This window comes from Cryptotermes secundus, unplaced genomic scaffold (assembly GCF_002891405.2).
Source record: "Cryptotermes secundus unplaced genomic scaffold, Csec_1.0 scaffold644, whole genome shotgun sequence".
In the NCBI taxonomy this organism is placed as follows: Eukaryota; Metazoa; Arthropoda; class Insecta; order Blattodea; family Kalotermitidae; genus Cryptotermes; species Cryptotermes secundus.
In genome coordinates this window covers 604,954-624,462 of record NW_019742971.1, presented here as the reverse complement: position 1 = coordinate 624,462, position 19,509 = coordinate 604,954, and the positions used below count along the sequence as shown (strand labels likewise).

At 37.7% G+C, this 19,509-nt stretch overlaps 2 protein-coding genes across 5 annotated transcripts in view; one reads left to right on the top strand and one right to left on the bottom strand.

Moving 5' to 3' along the window:
* LOC111873623 overlaps positions 1-3,716 on the top strand; it is a 6,018-nt gene extending 2,302 nt beyond the window's left edge. For both annotated transcript variants that reach the window (XM_023868500.2, XM_023868501.1), the window contains 3 exons: positions 282-421; positions 1,639-1,737; positions 3,046-3,716. In XM_023868500.2, the coding sequence (XP_023724268.1) occupies positions 282-421; positions 1,639-1,737; positions 3,046-3,393 (587 nt within the window). In that variant the 3' untranslated portion in view covers positions 3,394-3,716. The remainder of the gene's footprint in view (positions 1-281; positions 422-1,638; positions 1,738-3,045) is intronic.
* Positions 3,717-9,742: 6,026 nt separating this feature from the next.
* LOC111873619 (voltage-dependent calcium channel subunit alpha-2/delta-3) overlaps positions 9,743-19,509 on the bottom strand; it is a 67,124-nt gene continuing 57,357 nt past the window's right edge. For all 3 annotated transcript variants that reach the window (XM_033755132.1, XM_033755133.1, XM_023868489.2), the window contains 6 exons: positions 18,156-18,301; positions 17,720-17,962; positions 17,157-17,274; positions 16,155-16,362; positions 14,404-14,602; positions 9,743-13,363 (listed from right to left, as the gene is read on the bottom strand). In XM_033755132.1, coding sequence (XP_033611023.1) covers positions 13,259-13,363; positions 14,404-14,602; positions 16,155-16,362; positions 17,157-17,274; positions 17,720-17,962; positions 18,156-18,301 — 1,019 coding nt within the window. In that variant the 3' untranslated portion in view covers positions 9,743-13,258. The remainder of the gene's footprint in view (positions 13,364-14,403; positions 14,603-16,154; positions 16,363-17,156; positions 17,275-17,719; positions 17,963-18,155; positions 18,302-19,509) is intronic.

Below are 19,509 nucleotides of genomic sequence, written 5' to 3'. Positions count from 1 at the left end.
CGCCCCCCCCCCCCCAAAGTCTACACAAGTATCAATGCCAACGTCTGTTTACCATCTCAGTAACAGGCCCCTATATGTAATTTGGCATGTATTTCGACAACGCAGTGCTCTGTATTCATGCAATTTGACTTTGGATTTTACCCTCAGGCCCTTTTAAGAGTGTGGCATGTATCAGTTTTGCCCTTGTTCAGGTATGGATTTTTAGTCACACACACACCTGTATATATAGACATGCCTCTAAACCCACATACAAAAATCTAATAGACTTCTGTCTGTTTCAGACAAACAGTATGCAAAGATTGCAGAGGTGGATAGAATTCTTGAAACTGCTGACTTTGGAGAAGGTTATATTCCTCTAAATGTAGGCCATCAGTTCAAATCTGAGTTCACGTTGCAGACTCTGCTGTCACCTGAAATAAAGGTACAGTAGTTAATCTGCATTACAACATTTCTGCTGCCCTGTTCAGTGTATCATAAATGCTATGTCTGTTCTAAATCTGAGTTTCTGTGGATCATTATATTAAAAGCAATGTCTTACCTTCTTTGCTTTTCATTTCATGTTTCCTTAATGATAGCTTCATGGTGTATACTCGTACATAATAGAGGGATAGCACAAGTGAGACAGGATTTGTGTTTGGGAAGTTACAGACTACAGTATCGGCTGGCACAATTTGTCTTATGATTCACTTCTGCACTCATGTGGAGTGCCTATTGAAGTTGTTCCGTCTATCTGTGTGTATGAAACAGCTCAACAATGTGAAAACAGTTTTGATTAAGTTTGGTAATGGAGAAGGAGCCGGGATAGCACAGTCGGTACAGCGACTAACTGCGGGTTGACCAAGAGGCAGGAGTTTGAGTCCCAGTAGGGTCAAGAATTTTCTCTTCACATCATCCAGACCGGCTCTGGGGCCCACCAGCCTCCTATCCAATGGGTACTGGGGGCTCTTTCCCCGGGGTAAAGTGGCCAGGGTGTGAACCTGACTGCTCACCTCCAGCTAGTGCCAAGGTCAAGAAAATGTGGATCTATACATCCACTCCCCCATACACCTTCATGACGTAGTGCTTAATTAGTTAAGCACAGGGACAACTTTACCTTTTTTGGTAGTTTATAATTTTACAGTTGTCAAATGATGTTAATTTTCATATAGATCAGGCAGTATTAAAGACCAGTTTGCATAAGAGAAAAAGTAATTCCTTCTGCAAAGTGTCCATTTAATGTACATTTGTATACTTTTACTACTTTATGTTAGTTGTCAGTCCTTTGAGGCAAATGCTTGAATAATATATTCAACTGTGTCACAGGTGCTTCCCATAATACCCTTTTGAATTAATTTGTAATAGTTCTGTTCAGTGAAATAACCCCTGCATCATTAAATAAACAATTGGGGTCCCAAATTCCAAAGAGAGGTCTGTGAAAAAATGTTAGCTTGTAAGCCGGAATTCACTGCGTTCCTTTCCCTACAGGCCTACAACTTTGTGAACTACAGTTGTGCCATTTGTTTATTATAACATGGTTAACTCATTGAGTTGTTTTTCCACAGAGAGTCATAAATTGGCTTCAGGATAATGTTGTGGAAGTGTACCTCTCTGATGTGTGGCAAGAGTCTATTTTCCAGCTTGTAATGCTTGATATTTCAGTCCCATATTGAGGAACTGGAAGAGAAGATTCCTGAACCACCACTTCCACCCATGAGGATGGATGTTTTGGGTCTAAAACATGAAGAGATAATGAATAAGGTATATAATGCACATTTGCTGCAATGTGGACTCCGAATTTCAGGTGTCATTTACAATAATATATAGACTTACTGCACACAAGAGCTGAGACTGTCAATCCAGTAAAATGTCTGGCTGACCAAAATTTGATTCATGGCAGAAACGGATTTTTTCTTCACAACATTCAGATCCGCTATAGGACCCATCCAACCTCATATCTCATGGTTGCTGTGTGCACCTTCCCCCAGGGCAAAGCAGCCAGAGCATGACGTTCACTCTCCATCTAGTGCCAAAATCCTCAGTGTGTTAAACCTTAACTTTGAAGCCCTCTGTATGCTTTCAGGTGTGGTATTTATGCAGAAGTGTAACTTAGCCTTATATGTGAGGCCGTGCCATAGCTGAAGCGGTTAGTTGCTGGCTTCCTACTGTGGCGGCCTTGGTTCGATCCCGGGTCGGGTCAAGTGGGATTGGTGGTGGACAAAGTGGCCCTGGGGCGGGTTTTCTCCGGGTACTTCGGTTTCTCCTGCCAATTTTCCATCATAATCACCCGTGGCAGGCTACAGTAGGCCAATCAGTGGCCGCCGTGCTGAGTGGACCCAGTTGGACTCCACCCCCCACTAAGTGAAAATTTTAATTAGCCTTATATGCCAGTTTATAATCATGGAAAAATGTAGGAGTGCCACAGATGAATATGCATATGCAGGTACAGCTCTGTGCATTTTAAATATTAGCACTAGTCCTGACTCATGGAGAAGATTCCCTGTAGCCCTAAGAGAGCAGGCTGAGTGGACCCAAAATCTCTTCTGATTTGGGTGGCAGAGACAATTATGCTGTGTCTGCTAGGAAACAGAATAGTGGTTGTGCAAACACTTAACTCTGTTATCGCGTTGTATTTGGTTGTATTATTTATGAGGGATTCTGCATATTCACAGTCATGAAGATGGAGGCAACAGGTTTCTTCAACACTGGTACCTATCAACCAAAGTACCATCACACCAAACACAAAATCACATCCCAGAAGATGTCATAAGGAATTTATTGACCAGCTGAATAATTCTATACTGCCAAAGATGATATACCATTAGAGCCAGTTAAGATATGCTACCAATTTTATAATTCGTTAAGTTTGTGATGATATATTAATAGAATGATCAATTTTCTCTACATTATCCATTATTCTAATTTTTATTTCAAACGGTGTTTCAGAGACTGGGCTATGTCTACAAAAGTCATTTCAAATAAAAATTAGGATGATTGATAATGGCCAGAAAATTTATCACTGTACTTATTCTTGGCTGTGTGTTGGGATAATTATGGTCCTTTCTACAGATCAAGATGGCAGTGAAGAAATCCCAGGCACCCCATAGACATCAACTTGGAGTTCCATTAACCAGCTCCACAAACAGTGAACCAGCATGGCAAAATCCTGAGGATGCTAATCATGACATCACTTTTAATCTGAAGAAGGAAGAATTCAAAAAGTTCTTGATGAAGAGACAGTTATTGCAGAAGAAAGGCCTTTACAGCAATAGTAAGAAATACAGCCCAGAGATGGATCTGCACAGGAGTGGTGTTTCAGAAGATTGCACAATAACGTCAGATTATTTGGAGAGTATTAATGATGATGAAGAAGATTATATAATTGAAGATGAAGATGTGTCATTCAAGAATGAATGAAGGAAAATTAAGTATAGGTATTCTGTTAAGAAAGACACAACTAAAAGATAATTACACAAGAACATGACATGTGGTAAGCATTAAGAACAGTCATCATTAGTAGTTGAAAACAAATGCATGTAATTGTTCCAGAGTGTGTGTGTGTACAAATTATTAATGTACATTTGTAGATACGAGTTGAATGTAAATATTATTTGCAGTTTTTCTGAGTTTTGAAATATAAAAATATGTAAATACATGTTCATATTGACTGGGTATTGTTGCTTCATAAACGTTTAGAATGAAATGCAGTAGATATTAAGAATAAAAGTTTTTACCAGAATCTTACTGTTACTTTATAATGACCTTATTCACCCTATTTTGTCACTAATGTATAGCTGTCTGCTGAGAACTTAATGGCAGAGAATACATGATGAAATACCAATCCTTCACCTGGGATATGGATGTGTTCCTTGTCAGTATTAGTGTACAGTACTCAAAACTTTAAAGAAAATGTAACACTGAAATTATTAAATTGAAACATACTCATGTAATTGAAGAAGAGATCATGAACGATTCAAATCATATCTGAACACTATGACACTATACTTGCAAATGATTTTAAGAGCCTTCGTGTACATTCTGGCAGGACTCGTGGAATCTCATAATATCTATTGGTGTTTTCTGCTATGTAAGAAAAAGTATAATTTTGTATATATACTAGATGAATTCTGGCATTTAATTACAACACAAAGATGTTTGTTTAGGACAGATGAAAGCAAAACTTAAAAAGTGTACCTTTAAAAAGCCTGAAGTGTAGAGAGGTGTCTGGGAGACCAGAACTCTGGAGATTAAGTGTTGGAGAAATCTAGGCTCTGGATGCTGTGGTTGAAAAAGGCCCTAGACATTAGTGTCAGGGAGAATAGTAGTGATTTCTCCTTCTTCTCCCCCTCCTCCTTCTTCTTCTTCTTCTTCTTCTTCTTTGGTGGTTTATTTTACAATGCTTTCAGCATCACAGTATCAATTGGTAGGATGACAGACAAGGAATGAATTGGAAAGGGTATTGAAGGAAGGGCCATGGCCTGACTGATGTACTATCCCAAAATTTACATGGAGGACTGCAAAAGCAATGAAAAACAGGCTAACAGGTGTCCCAGCCAAGATTTGAAACAAACACCTCCCAAATACAAATCTAGAACATTACCACTAGACCAACGTGTTTGGTGTAATTGTGATACTTCTGGCTACAGTAAAGATAAAAGGTAAAGCTATCCTTCAGCACAATGAAGTGCCATGCCATGAAAGCATATGGGGAGATGGCATTAGACGGAGGTGAACGGTAAGCTTCACATCCCAGGTGCCAACTCCCAGAGAAAAAGTACCCCTGCTGAGTATAGAAGACTAATTCCTTGGTAATCCAGCCCACAGCCTAGGCATTACGCTAGCTCCCAATTGTAGCAGTAATGATAGTAGTACATCACTAAAGGCTGAGGACAGGTGTAGGCAACATAAATGGGTCATGATGTTAACATTTCCATTGGCTATGATGTAAACAAGTGAGGAGTACAATGTTATACTTCTGCTGGTCAGAATAATTTGTTCTCTTATGATTGTACTGGGCTGTTCAAAAGCTGAAGCTAGCAACCTAAAAGGACTTTCCGATGAGAGTAATGCCCTGTAGAAAAGTGTTATAGAGGTTCCATAAAGTAAAAAAGTAAAGCTATCCCCGTAACAGGCTGTGAAAGCCCATAGGGTTGTGAGACGTTGAGGGTCCCACATTATCTAGACAATCGGCTCAAAGATGGCGGTAAGGTTGTCAGCCTTACGCACCAGCTGCGCTTTACTCCCCAGGAAAATTATTTAATTAATTCCTGGTACTCATTTCTGTTAGAGGCTGAGTAAACCCCAGGGCCTAGTGTGGCTGAAAGGATTAGGTCAACTGAAAAAATCCAATGACCTCATCGGGACTTGAACCTGCGACCTTCCATCTTGTAGCATAGCCCCTCAACCACTACACTACCGCTATCCCTGTTATAGAGGTTCCCTAAACCGTAATATTGGCAACATCTGAATATGAATGTGATAAAAGGAGATTCTTTCATTACTGTACACTAACTTCCATTTAAATGAGTTTTTAAGACAAATCTATATTTTTAATGAACAGGTGTTACAGAAAAGCATCCATTAATACATTACAGAAAGGCACATATGTGTCTGAATACATGTTAATTAAAACAAGATATTTACAACTTTTTTTCCTTCATAAAATTGATGAGTAATGTAACAGGCAAAATGTTTCTTACATTTCACAATCAGACAAATTTTAGTTATCTGTAAAATTGATTTTATATATGAAACAACAAAATACAGTTTGTGTATGTTTATAAACATTAATACATTTGAAGCAATCACTTATTTAAGTAATTAGATATTTTCCAGAACTGAACCTAATGGATTAATGGCATTCCAGAGGCTAGTTCTGTCTGTCTTTAGCTACAGGGAAAGGGTTCTCCACTCTATGGGACCCATTACATCTAGCCAGTACTGTAACTAGCCATCATCTGGATGACAATGGTTTGATCCTTCAGGAGCAGGGGTTTGTCCCTTTGATACCACATCTAGATCAACTCTAGAGCACAGCCAATATCATAGCAAATGGGTGCCATCAACTCTTTCCCGTTGGTAGATCAGCTGGTCACCCCCATCTAAATGTGAGGCCTCAAATTCATGGACTTGATCTCAGTATCTCAATGGTATGGTGCTTAGACACTTGTAAAACTTTAAAGAGTAAGATCCTGTGGGATGTATTGCTATGTAATCTGCCAGAAGTCCAGTAATGTTTCAGAGGAGTGTACAGCCTCCATCTTCAATGTCAAAGAGCAAGCCAGGGGCAAAGGGCCATGCCATAGCTCAAACGGTTAGTCGCTGGCTTCCCACTGCGGCAGCCTGGGTCCGGTCAAGTGGGATTTGTGGTGGACAAAGCGGAGTTGGGGCAGGTTTTCTCTGAGTACTACGGTTTCCCCTGCCAATCTTCATTCCACCAATTGCTCCACAATCACCCTCACCTATCATCTGGGGCTGGTACAATAGGCCAGAAGTGGCTGCAGTACAAGGGACTTAGTCCCACCCCACTAGCAAAAAAAAAAAAGCCAGGGGCAATGCATACCTCTGATATATCAGTGGGCTTCTATTGAACTACACGGTGTTACAGTGCAGATGATGCTGTCTGTAGTCACAACTGTGAGAACCTCAAATCCAAGAAGAGAAAACTTTAATTCTACCAGACATTGAGACAGAGCCAGTTAGCCTATGATCCAGAAAGAGAACGGTGCTCCAAGAAAATACATAATACACTGTCACAGGTCTTTAAAACCACAAAAAACTATAACATTTAAAGAAAATAAATCAGGTTCTAAGAATGAACTACAATAAACAATGACTACAGTCTTCTGTGATGGTGCCAGCATCTGGACTGTATAGCTTCAAATTGTAGGGTGACTGACAAATGATGAACTGGAAAAGATTTGGAAGGAGGCAACCCTGGCTTAACTGAGGAATTATCATAGGATTTCACTTGACAGACTGGGGAGAACTATTATTAAAAAGAAAAGCCCTCGGAATAGCAAGTGTCTGGCTGAGATTCGAGTCACGTCCCTCCAAGATACGAGTCTTTGAGCATTAACAACATGTCAGGGTACTCTGTGATGCTGTGTAGTTTGGTGGATAAGTACCAATGTTTTGGAGGAACCTTCAATATCCATATTTGGGAACTTAACATAGAAATGATGGCAGCATGTTGCCCTGAATCACTGGCACCAGACTGTCCCAGAAGACAGAAATCTTCCATGTCACCATAGTGAGAAGCTCAAGTCTCACAGGTCATAGAGAAGAGACTCAAGTTGTGGCCTGTTAAAGGTGCTAGAGGGGATAATGTAAGGTAAAGTTACCCCTGTAACAGGCCATGGAGACCCATAGGATTGTGAGACATCGAGGTTCCCACATGTTCTAGACAGTCAGCTCACAGACGGCAGTGAGGTTGCCAGCCTAACGCGCTGGCCGCCCTTTACCCCCAGGAAGATTCCTGGTACTCATTTCTGTTAGAGGCTGAGTTGAACCCAGGGCCATAGTATGGCTGTAAGATTAGATCAATTGAAGAGTCCAATAACCTCATCAGGGATTTAACCTGCAACCTTCAAGCTTGTAGCACAGTACCTCAACCAACTACACTACTAGAGAAGGGAGATTCTTACCATCAGCAATAGTTGCATGATGAAGGAATAACCATCTCAAATCTTGCTGAGCTTCTAATTTATAATCTCAGACTACTATTGAATATTTATAATATGTATACCTGGAACTCAATATGGCAACTGATTTTCTGTATTCCAAAACGTTGGTCAATGTTGATTCATTCTTTTGTTCATGAAATTCCATATAGCCTACATTTTGCAGTCTCCTAAGTTCCATCTTGGAGAGAAATATATTGAATACCAGAATGGTCTAATTCTGCTGACTCGTTACATGAATGCATACATTGGAAAAGTAGTCATATCTTCTTCATGATGTGACCATATGTGCTTTAAAAACTTTCAGAAAAATTCATTTTCTACATACACAATACTTAATTTGTGCTCATTAGAAGATTAATGACACCTTGCAATTTCAAACAGCTGAAGATCTGTATTATTATCCAGAGTTCAAGGAAATCAGTGACTTACTTACATGAATATAAAAAGCAAGGAGAATTAGTATCGTGATAAAACTTCAGGACACCAAAACTAATTCAGCAAACGGTAAAGAGAAAAATAGCCAGGACTGGAATCTTAATTTTGGAGCACATTATGCAATTTTCATTTCAATTAATAACGGTATATTGAGATTAACAAACAACAATAGTAACGAATAGTAATTTGAAGTTCCAGCTAGGAGATATTTCGTATCAAAGTTTGTTTCAAAAGCTTTGTCTACCAGAGTGATTGGGGCAGAAGATGAAGGGTACTATATTCTGGGATATAACACCGTGTACTCTGTTGAAAATCAACCGATGTTTTGGAGGAACGTATCACCTTCATCTTCTTCTCTGTTTGCCATCTGCTTTCACACTGGTTTCCTGCTCAGCTTATTCTTCGACCCTGAAGCTGGAGGCCACATGTTTATCTAAAATGACTGTAGAGTTTCCACAGACTACATGGTGTTATATCCCAGAAGACAGTGCTCTTCATAACCACTGCTGTGAGAACTTCAAATCCTACAACTAGAAAGATACTGGCAGAAAGCCCATCAACTTACTCTTCTACATTCCTCTGAAACATTAGTTAACTTCTACTGGACTATGCAGTGGCACATCCCAGAAGACAGTACTCTCCACAGTGACTGCTGTCAGAACTTCACATTCTGCATGTCAGGACTCCAGCATCAAGCACTGAATTCATATTAAGGTTTTGTACAGTCACACAGAAACATTTGATTACTGTATAATAAATTGACTGAGATCAAGTGAAACCAATAAGTCAGTTTATCATATTAATCACACTATACGTTTTGGTTTCTTTTGACCTCATCAGGTGTGTATGAACAAACAATGAACAACTATACTGACACCACGGAGCTGAGCCCTTATTGAGAAGCTGCCAGTCCTACATACACTCAAGAATTTCCCAACATTCCTGAGCCAGATCAATCCAATCCAAACCACCCCATCCTAGTTTTCTAAGATCAATTTTAATATTATCCACCAATATCCTACAAACTTTCCTCTTCTCCATTTGTGCTGCATGCCCTGCCCATCTAATCCTCCTTGATCATTCCAATTATATTTTGCAAAGAGAAGATATGAAGCTCCTCATTATTCAGTTTTTCTGCAACTTCCTGTCACGTCAACCCTTTTCAGTCCAAATATTCCTCTCAGTACCCTGTTCTCAAACACCCTCAAGTCTACATTCCTCCCTTAATGTCAGAGGCCAAGTTTCACACCCATACAGAACCACAGGCAAAATTATATGTTCATGTTCATGTTCATTGTTCATTGTTCATTTATTTAAAATTCAAGCAGATCCGGATACAGTTTGAGAAGTATATTCACAAACCATTGGATATAAAATGAGTCACATATCAGAATTTTCCAATTAATAATTGGAACAAGTCTAGGTAACATAATGTAAAATATAGCTCTGTATATTCTAATTTTTATGTTTTTGCACAGCAAATGGGAAGACAAAAGGTTCTGAACTGAATGGTAGCAACCATTACCCAATTTCAGTCTCCTCTTAATTTCCTCTTGAATCAAATTTTTTTATTACCGTCATTTCCAAAATTTTAACTGTGCCACATTTTCAAAGGATCTATTAGTTATCTTTATGTCATGATTTTTCCCTGCACTATGGTGACAAGACAGCAACATATACTTCCTTCCTCTGCATTTACTTCTAGACTAACCTCCTTACTAGTTCCAATTAAAGTTCCTTTATAAGAACTATACACATAATTTAAACTAAAATTTACAACCACGTGGTCCCCCCCCGCAAATGAACACAACATAGCACACTATGACCACCATCTTGGCTACATGTTTATATATATATATCAACATTTTATAAATTTTAATAATTATATCATTGCAAATATATCTTCATATATTCAACCCTTAACATATACAAAACTTTTAATTTTATGACTGAAAAATAGATCCACCTTATCATATAATTCAGCATAAACGTTGTATATTTATTGATTTTATTCATACATACCTGATGATGGTCAAAAGAGACCGAAACATATAGTGTGATTAATATAATATACCGATTGACTCGTTAATTTCACTTGATCTCAATCTTTTTTTTTTTGTACAATGATCAAACGTTTCTGAGAGCACAAAAATCATAATATCATATATACACAACAGGATGCATAGAATAAATACATTGGATTAATGTTTAGTGTTCAGCAGTTTCTATAGTTCAACTTTATGTCAGCTGAGAAATAACAAACTAGTCCTATAATTTATTTCAGAAACTTACCAAGATAAACTTTAATATCATCAACTTTTTGTACCTTCAGACAATTGCTATGCCCTCTGTAACTATTAAAACAATAGGTTCACCATGGGCACAGACATTCAGAGGTAAATACATTTTTGTTTCTTCATTTAACCATAATTCTCTGCAAAAACCAACATCTTCATACTGTTAGAAGCAGAGGTCACAACCAATTTACTGTCTCATAAAGAAACACTTAAAAAAATCATTTTAACATTATAATTTTTCTCTTTTCATATTTCACAGAAAATTACTTCAGATTCAGATAATCTTAAACTTATATTATGTATAATTAAAAGCATGAAGTAAAAACAAGATGGACCTCAACTTTTGACTGTCAGCTGTCAACCCTTTCAGTGGTAGGTTTACATGACCAGGAAAGACATGACATGTAAAGACATACCCTGCTGGAATATCTCAGTGAAGTTCAGGACATTTCCTTTGACCAGTCAAGGTCATCACCACCTCATCCACCCCTCCATTCTTTTTCTCCCCCCTGAGACTACCTGTAGCAAGGTAGCTATGAGTAGCTCTGGAAATCAGTAGTGGTTTATGGTGGAATCATTTTAACCAGCCAAAAGGAATGTCCCCATCTACTATGGACCCAGCCAAATCTACTGCACATTCTGTTGTGAACAGCCAAGTCTGAAACATAGTCTGTACATTTCTCCCTTCTGATAGGTCTCACTGAATGTGTGGGCCATTTATAAAAGTATTTTGAGAATTCTGATTTCCCACTCCAATTCTTGACTTAAACATGCTCTCAGTCTCTTAGTCTCAGGTGCAGCATGAGATAGACATGTCAACCAAAACATGATACCAGCAAAAAATTAAATTTGTTTATTTATGGTTTATTTACCAATGATGTCACCCACCCAGACTATACTTACATTGAATGATGATAAAATTAACAAATAATGAATTTGAAAGGCTGTAGGAAGAAATGGTTGTTGCCTAATTCAAGGTACCATCACAGCATTTACCTGGAGGTGCTGAGGAAAGCCTTGAAAAACCTGTCATGACAAGCAGTCTGTGATCTAAGATTTGAACCTGCAGTCTCCTGAATATGAAGGTGAGTTCCCCACTGGGCCATGGTATATTGGGTCAGTACCTAGTGCAAGGTACTTTGTCATCAAATATTATCCAGTAACTACAGTATCACTCTTCTGCCAAATACTTAAATAGGGAACCCCTCAAACACAGGTCAGAAGCATTACCACTTGAGTCAACTTTCTCAATGGAATCCTCTGTAAAAACTGAACATTATATATACAGGTAATGCTATCCCTGTAACAGGCTGTGAAGACCCATAGGGTTGTGAGACGTCAGCCTCGCGTGCTGGCCGCACTTCACCCCCAGGGAGAGACCTGGTACTCATTTCTGTTAGAGGCTGAGTTGACCCCAAGGCCATAATGCTACTGGAAAGATTATGTCAATTGAAAAACCCTCATACATATACACACACATACACTCACACATATACATCAGGCAACACTGTTGGCATGGTAACATATGAATATGGATGCCTTTCAACGTGACTGGCAACGTGTCCAAATGTTACTATGTAGCAAAACGGATGAAAATAAAATACAATACAATACAATACAATGTCCCCCTTCTGACAAGTTTGTAACCTCTGATTTTGGATACTTCTAGATAAAAATCCAAAAATATCTGTTTCTTTCTATTTAGCAGACAACTTCAGCTGCCAATGTCACAACCAATACAACCATGTTTATTTTTAACATAAAATTATTATGCAGACAGCAGAACCTCTTTTAACCAACTCCAAAACAGAAACCTTCATGTCAGTAAATGCCCATATTATGTAAACATTTGAGAAAAACCTATTGGTAGAAATACCAAAGGACATTCTTGTAGGAGGAGGAAACATTTATGGCACACTGCTGCAGAAATCCAGCAAACCAGTGGAAGATTTGAGCCCTTTTACTTATAAAGTTGTATTTGCATTTTGGTGACCAGTGCTGTCAGCAGCTACAAAGATGAGTCTTTACTTTAATGGCAAGTGCAATGTATACTGAAATGCTGATTATAATTAAATGGATGTCTCTCGATCAACACCAGGTAAGAAAATCTAAGATTACAAAATAGAGCTGGTTAAAAGAGGTTATACCGACAGTAACCTGGTTAACAGATGTACGACATACAGGAAACACATGTTGGCTGTGAGAGCAGCACTGATGACAAAGTTTATACTGTTCACCTGCCAAACTCCCACAGATGTTATAAAGATGTTACTAAACATATACTTAAAGCCTAACCCTTTAAAGACAAAAAATAATGTAAATAATATGTAAAAATTGTTTCTACCTCACAGAAAACAAGCTGTGTCTCAAGATTATAGTCTCCTAGGATATGCCGCGATGGAGTTTGGTAGAAGGGAACTGGAAGGAATCTTTTCCCTCTATTTTCAGTAACTCTGGTACCCACTACCAAACTACAAAGCATAACATAGAAGAGACCTGTACCCTTGATAACACTATGAGGACCTGAAATCTCATACACTGTATTTCCATTACAGAAACCAACCAGCTAATGCTCTTCAGGATAATCATCGCTGTTCTGAGAATAAAAAGAAATACATAAATACATTCCATGGGCAAAATACAGAGTTTCCGTAACATTAAAGCAGATGGTACATACAGTAACCACTATTTTTCAAAGGATTAATAGCTGATGTGTTCTCAGAGATGTGTCTATAAAGTACAATCCCTTCAGCAATGAGTCCTTCACATTTTTAAAAATTGGAATTGGCCAGTATGGCACAGTAAGGACTAGTACCTCTATAATCATATCACAGTCATTATTTTGAAGTCCGCTCCAAGATGCAGCTAGTGCTTGCCACCAAGGAGGAAAGTTATCAGCCAACAAAGCAGAACTGGCAGGATGCTATCTTCGACCTGTGTGCCGTGCCCACACAGTTCAATCTCTTTTTCCTGAAATCACAGTTGACAATCTGACATTTATGAGACTCATTTCTGTATGTGGACTGAAAAAGTGGTTCCAAGAGCCATGTAATTCTGATCTGTCTTCCTAATGTTTGGGCCATACTTTATATCACAATTGTAATAAATAATCTATACAAAATATTCAATTCAGTTAGATTATATTGATCATTTTTTGTCAAGCTACTGACACATGAAATATCTTATATATTCAGTGACTAAGGAGACAAATGGGAAACAAAAAAAAAAACAAAAAAAACAAATATATCCAGAATTCTTTAAAAAGCTTTGAGATAAATTCAAGGTCTCCAGACCCACATAAATATTCTTTTAAAGAAATACTTATTTTTTAATCTTTCCTTTTCAATTCCTTCCCCACTTTTTCTCTCTTCTTAAGATCTTCCAGTATGTGGCTGAACCATCATGTTCTGGGTAATCCCATAGGTTTTCTTCCTTTACATTTTTGATACTAATGCCCTTCTTCATAAATTTATCCATTCTTTTTAATATGGCCAAACCATTGTTAATTGTTTCTCTTATAACTGATAAATGTTGAATTCTAACTTCTATAAAAATTTCATTTCTGATTTTAACGGCCACCCCCTTTTTGGATTTGAGGTTCTCACAGAACTGACTGAAGAGTTCTCTCATCTGGGATGTGATATTATATAACCTGGTAGAAATTCAGTTATTTATCAAAGATTTCACACAAAATGCATTATTTTACATTTGATTCTCTTTGTGAAAATCTGTTTCAGCATTCTATGTTAGTACACGTTTAAAGTATACATTAAAAATTGTTATTTTGCATTGATTAAGCATCCACCCTCCAACTTATAGCTGTTTCCACATATATGTTGATGGGCTATGAAAGATAAATGTTTATTCAGAAATGTTGATATTTATTGGGAAGTCAAAAGCAAAGTTTAAAGGATGAAGATGATTTTTTCTGAGTTATAATATGAGACACAAAATACAGAATACACAAAAGACACAGAGGGGTGAGTTAAGTCAGGAGTCATGGCACCTACCTTAGGGTGCTCCCGTATGCAAGATTTTGGTCTTTTCCGAGGGAGATCACCTGTGTGTACCTTGAAACATGCCAGGCTATGATTGTATTTGACTTCAGTCGGCGCTATGCTGAGTTTCTTCTCTTCCAGAAATGGGCACAGTGTATCCACTACCACTAGAACCATATTACTGAAGTTTATCTTTTGAACAACAAATGGCCTGCAATAAAATCAGAATTAATAAACCACTGTACTACCAAATTTCTCTAACAAATGACTGCATAATATAAGTCACATGTTGCAGACACCTGATTAGAATCTGAAGACTCTTTTCAATGATACCCTGCCTGCATTCACAGCTATATTTAAATGGAATTAAATTCTTGTTGTTATGGTGTTTTTGTAATCATCTTTGGTCTATATCATAAATAACATACACTCTTTGTTCAAAAAGAGATATAAAGTAAGGCATATGGCTGCCAACTGTTAATGAGAAGACAACATACTAGCATAAACAAAGATTTAACCTGAAAATGTCTTGGACATAGTGTAGCTGTTTGGACAGTGTGACCAACCATGATAGTCTTCAGTGGGTAAAACTCATGACTAGATCCAGCTGCAGCTACTTTTATTCTTTTCCTCAGACCCTACAGGAAGATTGTAGACTACAATAAATTTTAAACATGACAATGGGTAAAGGACAGTCTGTCATGCTGAAAGAGACAGCTCAAAATTTAGGATGTTGCAAGACATCCATCTGAACCTGACTATCATGGCCAACGCCACACAATCAGCAGTACATTCCTGTACTAATTTCAGTGTTTTCTCTCATTTGAAATAATTACACACGATAAAAACTAAGTTTTTTAAATTGTCTGTGAAAAACCTCTCTTTTTGTTCTTGCCTTGCATATTTAAAAACGCAGCAAAAAGTCAGCAACTGTCTACTTGGATGTGACACTTTATAGGCTTACACATCATTATTAACAATTCAGAAGAACTGATGTCTCATATCTTCATGACAAAGATAACAGCAGCAGATTCCACTAGAACAATGATAATGATCAACCAAGACTACACGATGTCACATCCTAAAACATGGTTATCTCCAACCTCAACATATTATCATGTGTGGCTATAGATGGGGTTTGGAATGATGAATTGATTTATTTTCCACTTATACACATTACTTGGAACTACAAGCAATGACAGTGCCACTGTGAATCTCCACAGTTTATAAATCACCAAAGCACACATTAAGCCTTTTACAGCCTGCTGTGTCTTCACCAGCCATTCCCTGGCAACAGCTTCTAACAGTGGAAATTCTTCAGCTTCACATGCTCAGGTCCTCTCTTCACAGCTTACCATGCAGAACTGCCTAACCACTGATTTTGTCCCTTGCTTATAACATCTTGACACAGACCACATAGAAACACTCTGTTTCCAACAGTAACTCTATTGTTGCATGCATGTTGATTGCCATGGGAACGTGTTTACCGAGCCATTGCCCAAGTCACTTCTTAGCAATGGGTCAATGCGCCACATTATATTCATCCCTTAACATCAAATCAGTCTCTGACCACTTCCTCCAATATCGCTCCCACACACAATTCGTAATCCTAGCATGTTGATTGAACACTACAAAACTACAGCAACTGAGATGGCAAGCAAAATTATGAATTATACGGTCACATGTTATTGAAGATAGAAGACAATGTACAAGGCAAATATAAAGATCATTCACAAACATGAAAGTAAAGACTGAAAGTGTACCTGGCACACCCTTCTTCTGCCTTCTTACCAAATACTCGATTGTTATCATACTGCAATTTGTACAAGTCCATCTCCATGTCACATGGCTCAGGACGTGTCCTGTTAATCTGTAGTTTCTCATATGGAGGTTCTGTGGGCTTCATATTCTGTTCCTCTGAATCCTCCACAAACGTTGTATCAGTAGGTATATAAGAGCCATCATGATAATCTGTATTGACAGAATGTAACATATCTCAAAACTTCTTTATTCCATGTCAGTCTCTAAGGATGTAGATCTAAACACAACAACAGATCATAAATCATGTCAAAAATTTTAAAACAAAAAGAAATAAGGCAAAAACGTAAAATTGTCTGTATTTAATTAATTAAGCACCATGCCATGAAGACATGTTGCAGAGGGGAGGTATAGTTAGTTAGTTAGTTAGTTATTTAGAGAGGGTGGGTTTCCCCATGCACTGCGACCAGTTTGATCTATTGTGCTTCCCTCTATGATATTCTACCAGCCTCAATACCCTACCGATAAATTGTGCGTACCATCAGTCCCGCTGAGCAAGCGAGTTCAGCCACTTGCTTAGCAGTGTCTATAATGCTTCCCCCATCTATCAGAGGCCTTAGAGACTATTGTTGGGCGGGAAACGTCCTGGAATTTGGCTCAGTGATCCCTTTTGGGGATATGAGGTTCTTTTACGTGCCGTAAAGTTACGACACGGGACACACAGCTCAAAGTCCCTCCCGGAGGACTTGTTCCCTGAATTTTTCTGCCCTTAAAAATTCGACGACCTCCGCCGGGTATTTGAACCCGCGTACTACGAGTCATGAGGTGGGAACGTTACCTCTAGACTACGGAGGCTGCTGAGGGGAGGTATAACTCCATCATTTTTTACCTCAGCACTAAACAGTGGTAAGTGGTCAGCTTCATGCCCTGGACGCTTTAACCCCATGGAAATTTCCCCTATAACTCATTGGCTAGAAGGATGGATGACTCTTAGCTCCGGCACTTACCATCTTCGGAAGAAAATGCCCAACTGAGGTGCCCCAGGCACTTCAAGTTACCCTCCAGAAGCAGCCATACTATATTACCAACAAACCACTCCAGCATCCACTTCAGATGGTTCAGTGGCTGAAACACACAAAAGAACAACACAGTAACAATAAATATGTATATCATAAACAACCATCCTACACTATTGCCTCATTTTCACCATACTGATAATGCAGCAACACATAATAACTATTAATATTTAGTAATTTATTAAATAACAAAGTCGAAACTTTAGCATTTTGGCAGCTTATAACTACTTGGTTGGTCAAGAAAGTTCTAGCCAGGAACAATACTGAAACTCACCTCCATTTAATTATTTCCATTAATGAACAGAATGGAAAAAGTCTTCTAAGAATCGTAAAACCCTCCATTCAGTATTTTAATTCTTCCATCATAGGCAACAAGATACTCTGACGTCAGTTATGCACAATATTTCAGTACACTTCAATGACCCAAGGACTCTATAATAAAGTTTAACTTACAGAAGCATAAACACCAGGAAATTACAAAGGTTTTAACTCACTGTAAGTAGGAATGGTGCTTTATTCTTTATGCCATCCTCTCTGAAGCAAACAGCCTGATAGTCAAACACTCGTATTCTCTTGTACAGGTCCTCTTGAACCATCATTTCCATGATATTACCTTGAACTTCTCCAAAGAACTTTCCTGTGTCCTTGAGTGACTCTGACACAATAATGTAGCCATTGTTGTCTAGCACATAACACTCCAGCTCATCTGAGTCGCAAGTCGAACGGCAGTTTTCACACTAACAAGGGGAAAACTATTTACTGTATGCAGGACATGAAGCTTTGACATTCTTCCATAAATATTCAATAATGTACATAGCTGAAGAAGCATTGTTAAATAAATAAAGAAACCAGAAACTAGACATATGTAACAGCTTTCAAATTTTCACCAAGCTTCAAAACATTATGAAACAATTCTGAAATGTGACTTACAGTACTGGTGATGTTCTTGAAGAGTGCATGTAGTGACATGTGTCGAAACTGAAACCCAACCACAGCCACTGGGTACTTGTTTTCAGGCTGTGACTTGTGACTGAAAATGGCATGGCTAGCTGTCACTAATGTATCATTCCTATAACCTGGAAAATTAAATTATATTATAGGAATATGCAAAAATAAAATGAAACCATAAACATTTAGTTTGAATTCTCTAACATATATACAAGTGTGATATTCCTATTGGAGTTCTGTTCCCTATCACAGGCTGAACAGAGAAGAGCCAGAGATATGCTGTAGCTAGCATACACAATAGTAATGGCTGCTGAAGTGATGCACAAACATTATTTAAAGATTCAAAGTGCCATTTCCAATCTCTTTTCTAATTACATGAGCTAAGTTTAATGTCTCAATTTGCATGCTGCTTGGTATTAAAGCTTTAGCTAATATCTATTATATTACTAATGAGGAAAGGAACTTATCAAGTGATGAACAAGCATTTCTGCTTCTGTTGTATATGCTAATACTTCTAAATTACTTATTACAAATATTAATAACATTTAATTTTTTATTACACCCTGTAGTATCATGGGTGGTTACTAATATCTCAGATGAACCTGCTGCTTTCATTTTCAGGGTAGGTCTCAAGATGGAGGTATTATATTATGAAATGTTCGTAACCACCTACAAACATTACACTATGTAATCAAGGATACAAATAGTGTCCTTGATTACAGAGTGTTATTTATTGACACGGTTGTGTGTTATAACTGCTACTATTGTACCCATTTTTAATAATGGACTACTTCTATTTTATTTTTTTTTATTTTATTTATTTACATTTATACAATCCGTTGATCCTTATGGTACAGCTGACCAGTGGATATGGATTTTGTCACAAGCTAATAGATTAAAATACGGAAAATACAAAAACTTACATACTTTTGTCATTAAGACAGTTAAAAGATTTATATTAATGTACAATGCATAAAATGATCAAAATTATAAAACAATAATTGATAGAAAATACTTGATAGAAAATACTTAGGTAATGATATAAAATTAACATATCAGGGGTACAATTACCAATTTTAATTACATACATGGTTAAAATATTCCTCTAAGGAATAAAAAGAATTTGAAAGAAAAAATCTTTTTAGCCTCAGTTTAAATAGTTTCACATCATTACTCATACTCTTGATTCTGGATGGCAGGTGGTTATAAGCCTTAATACCAAAGTAATATGGTCCTTTCTGAAAGATTGTTAGGCGTGATGTGGGAAGGTGCAAATTTGTGGTATGTCTAGTATTAAGATTGTGGGTCTCATAGTTTGAACTGTAAAGGTCTCTAT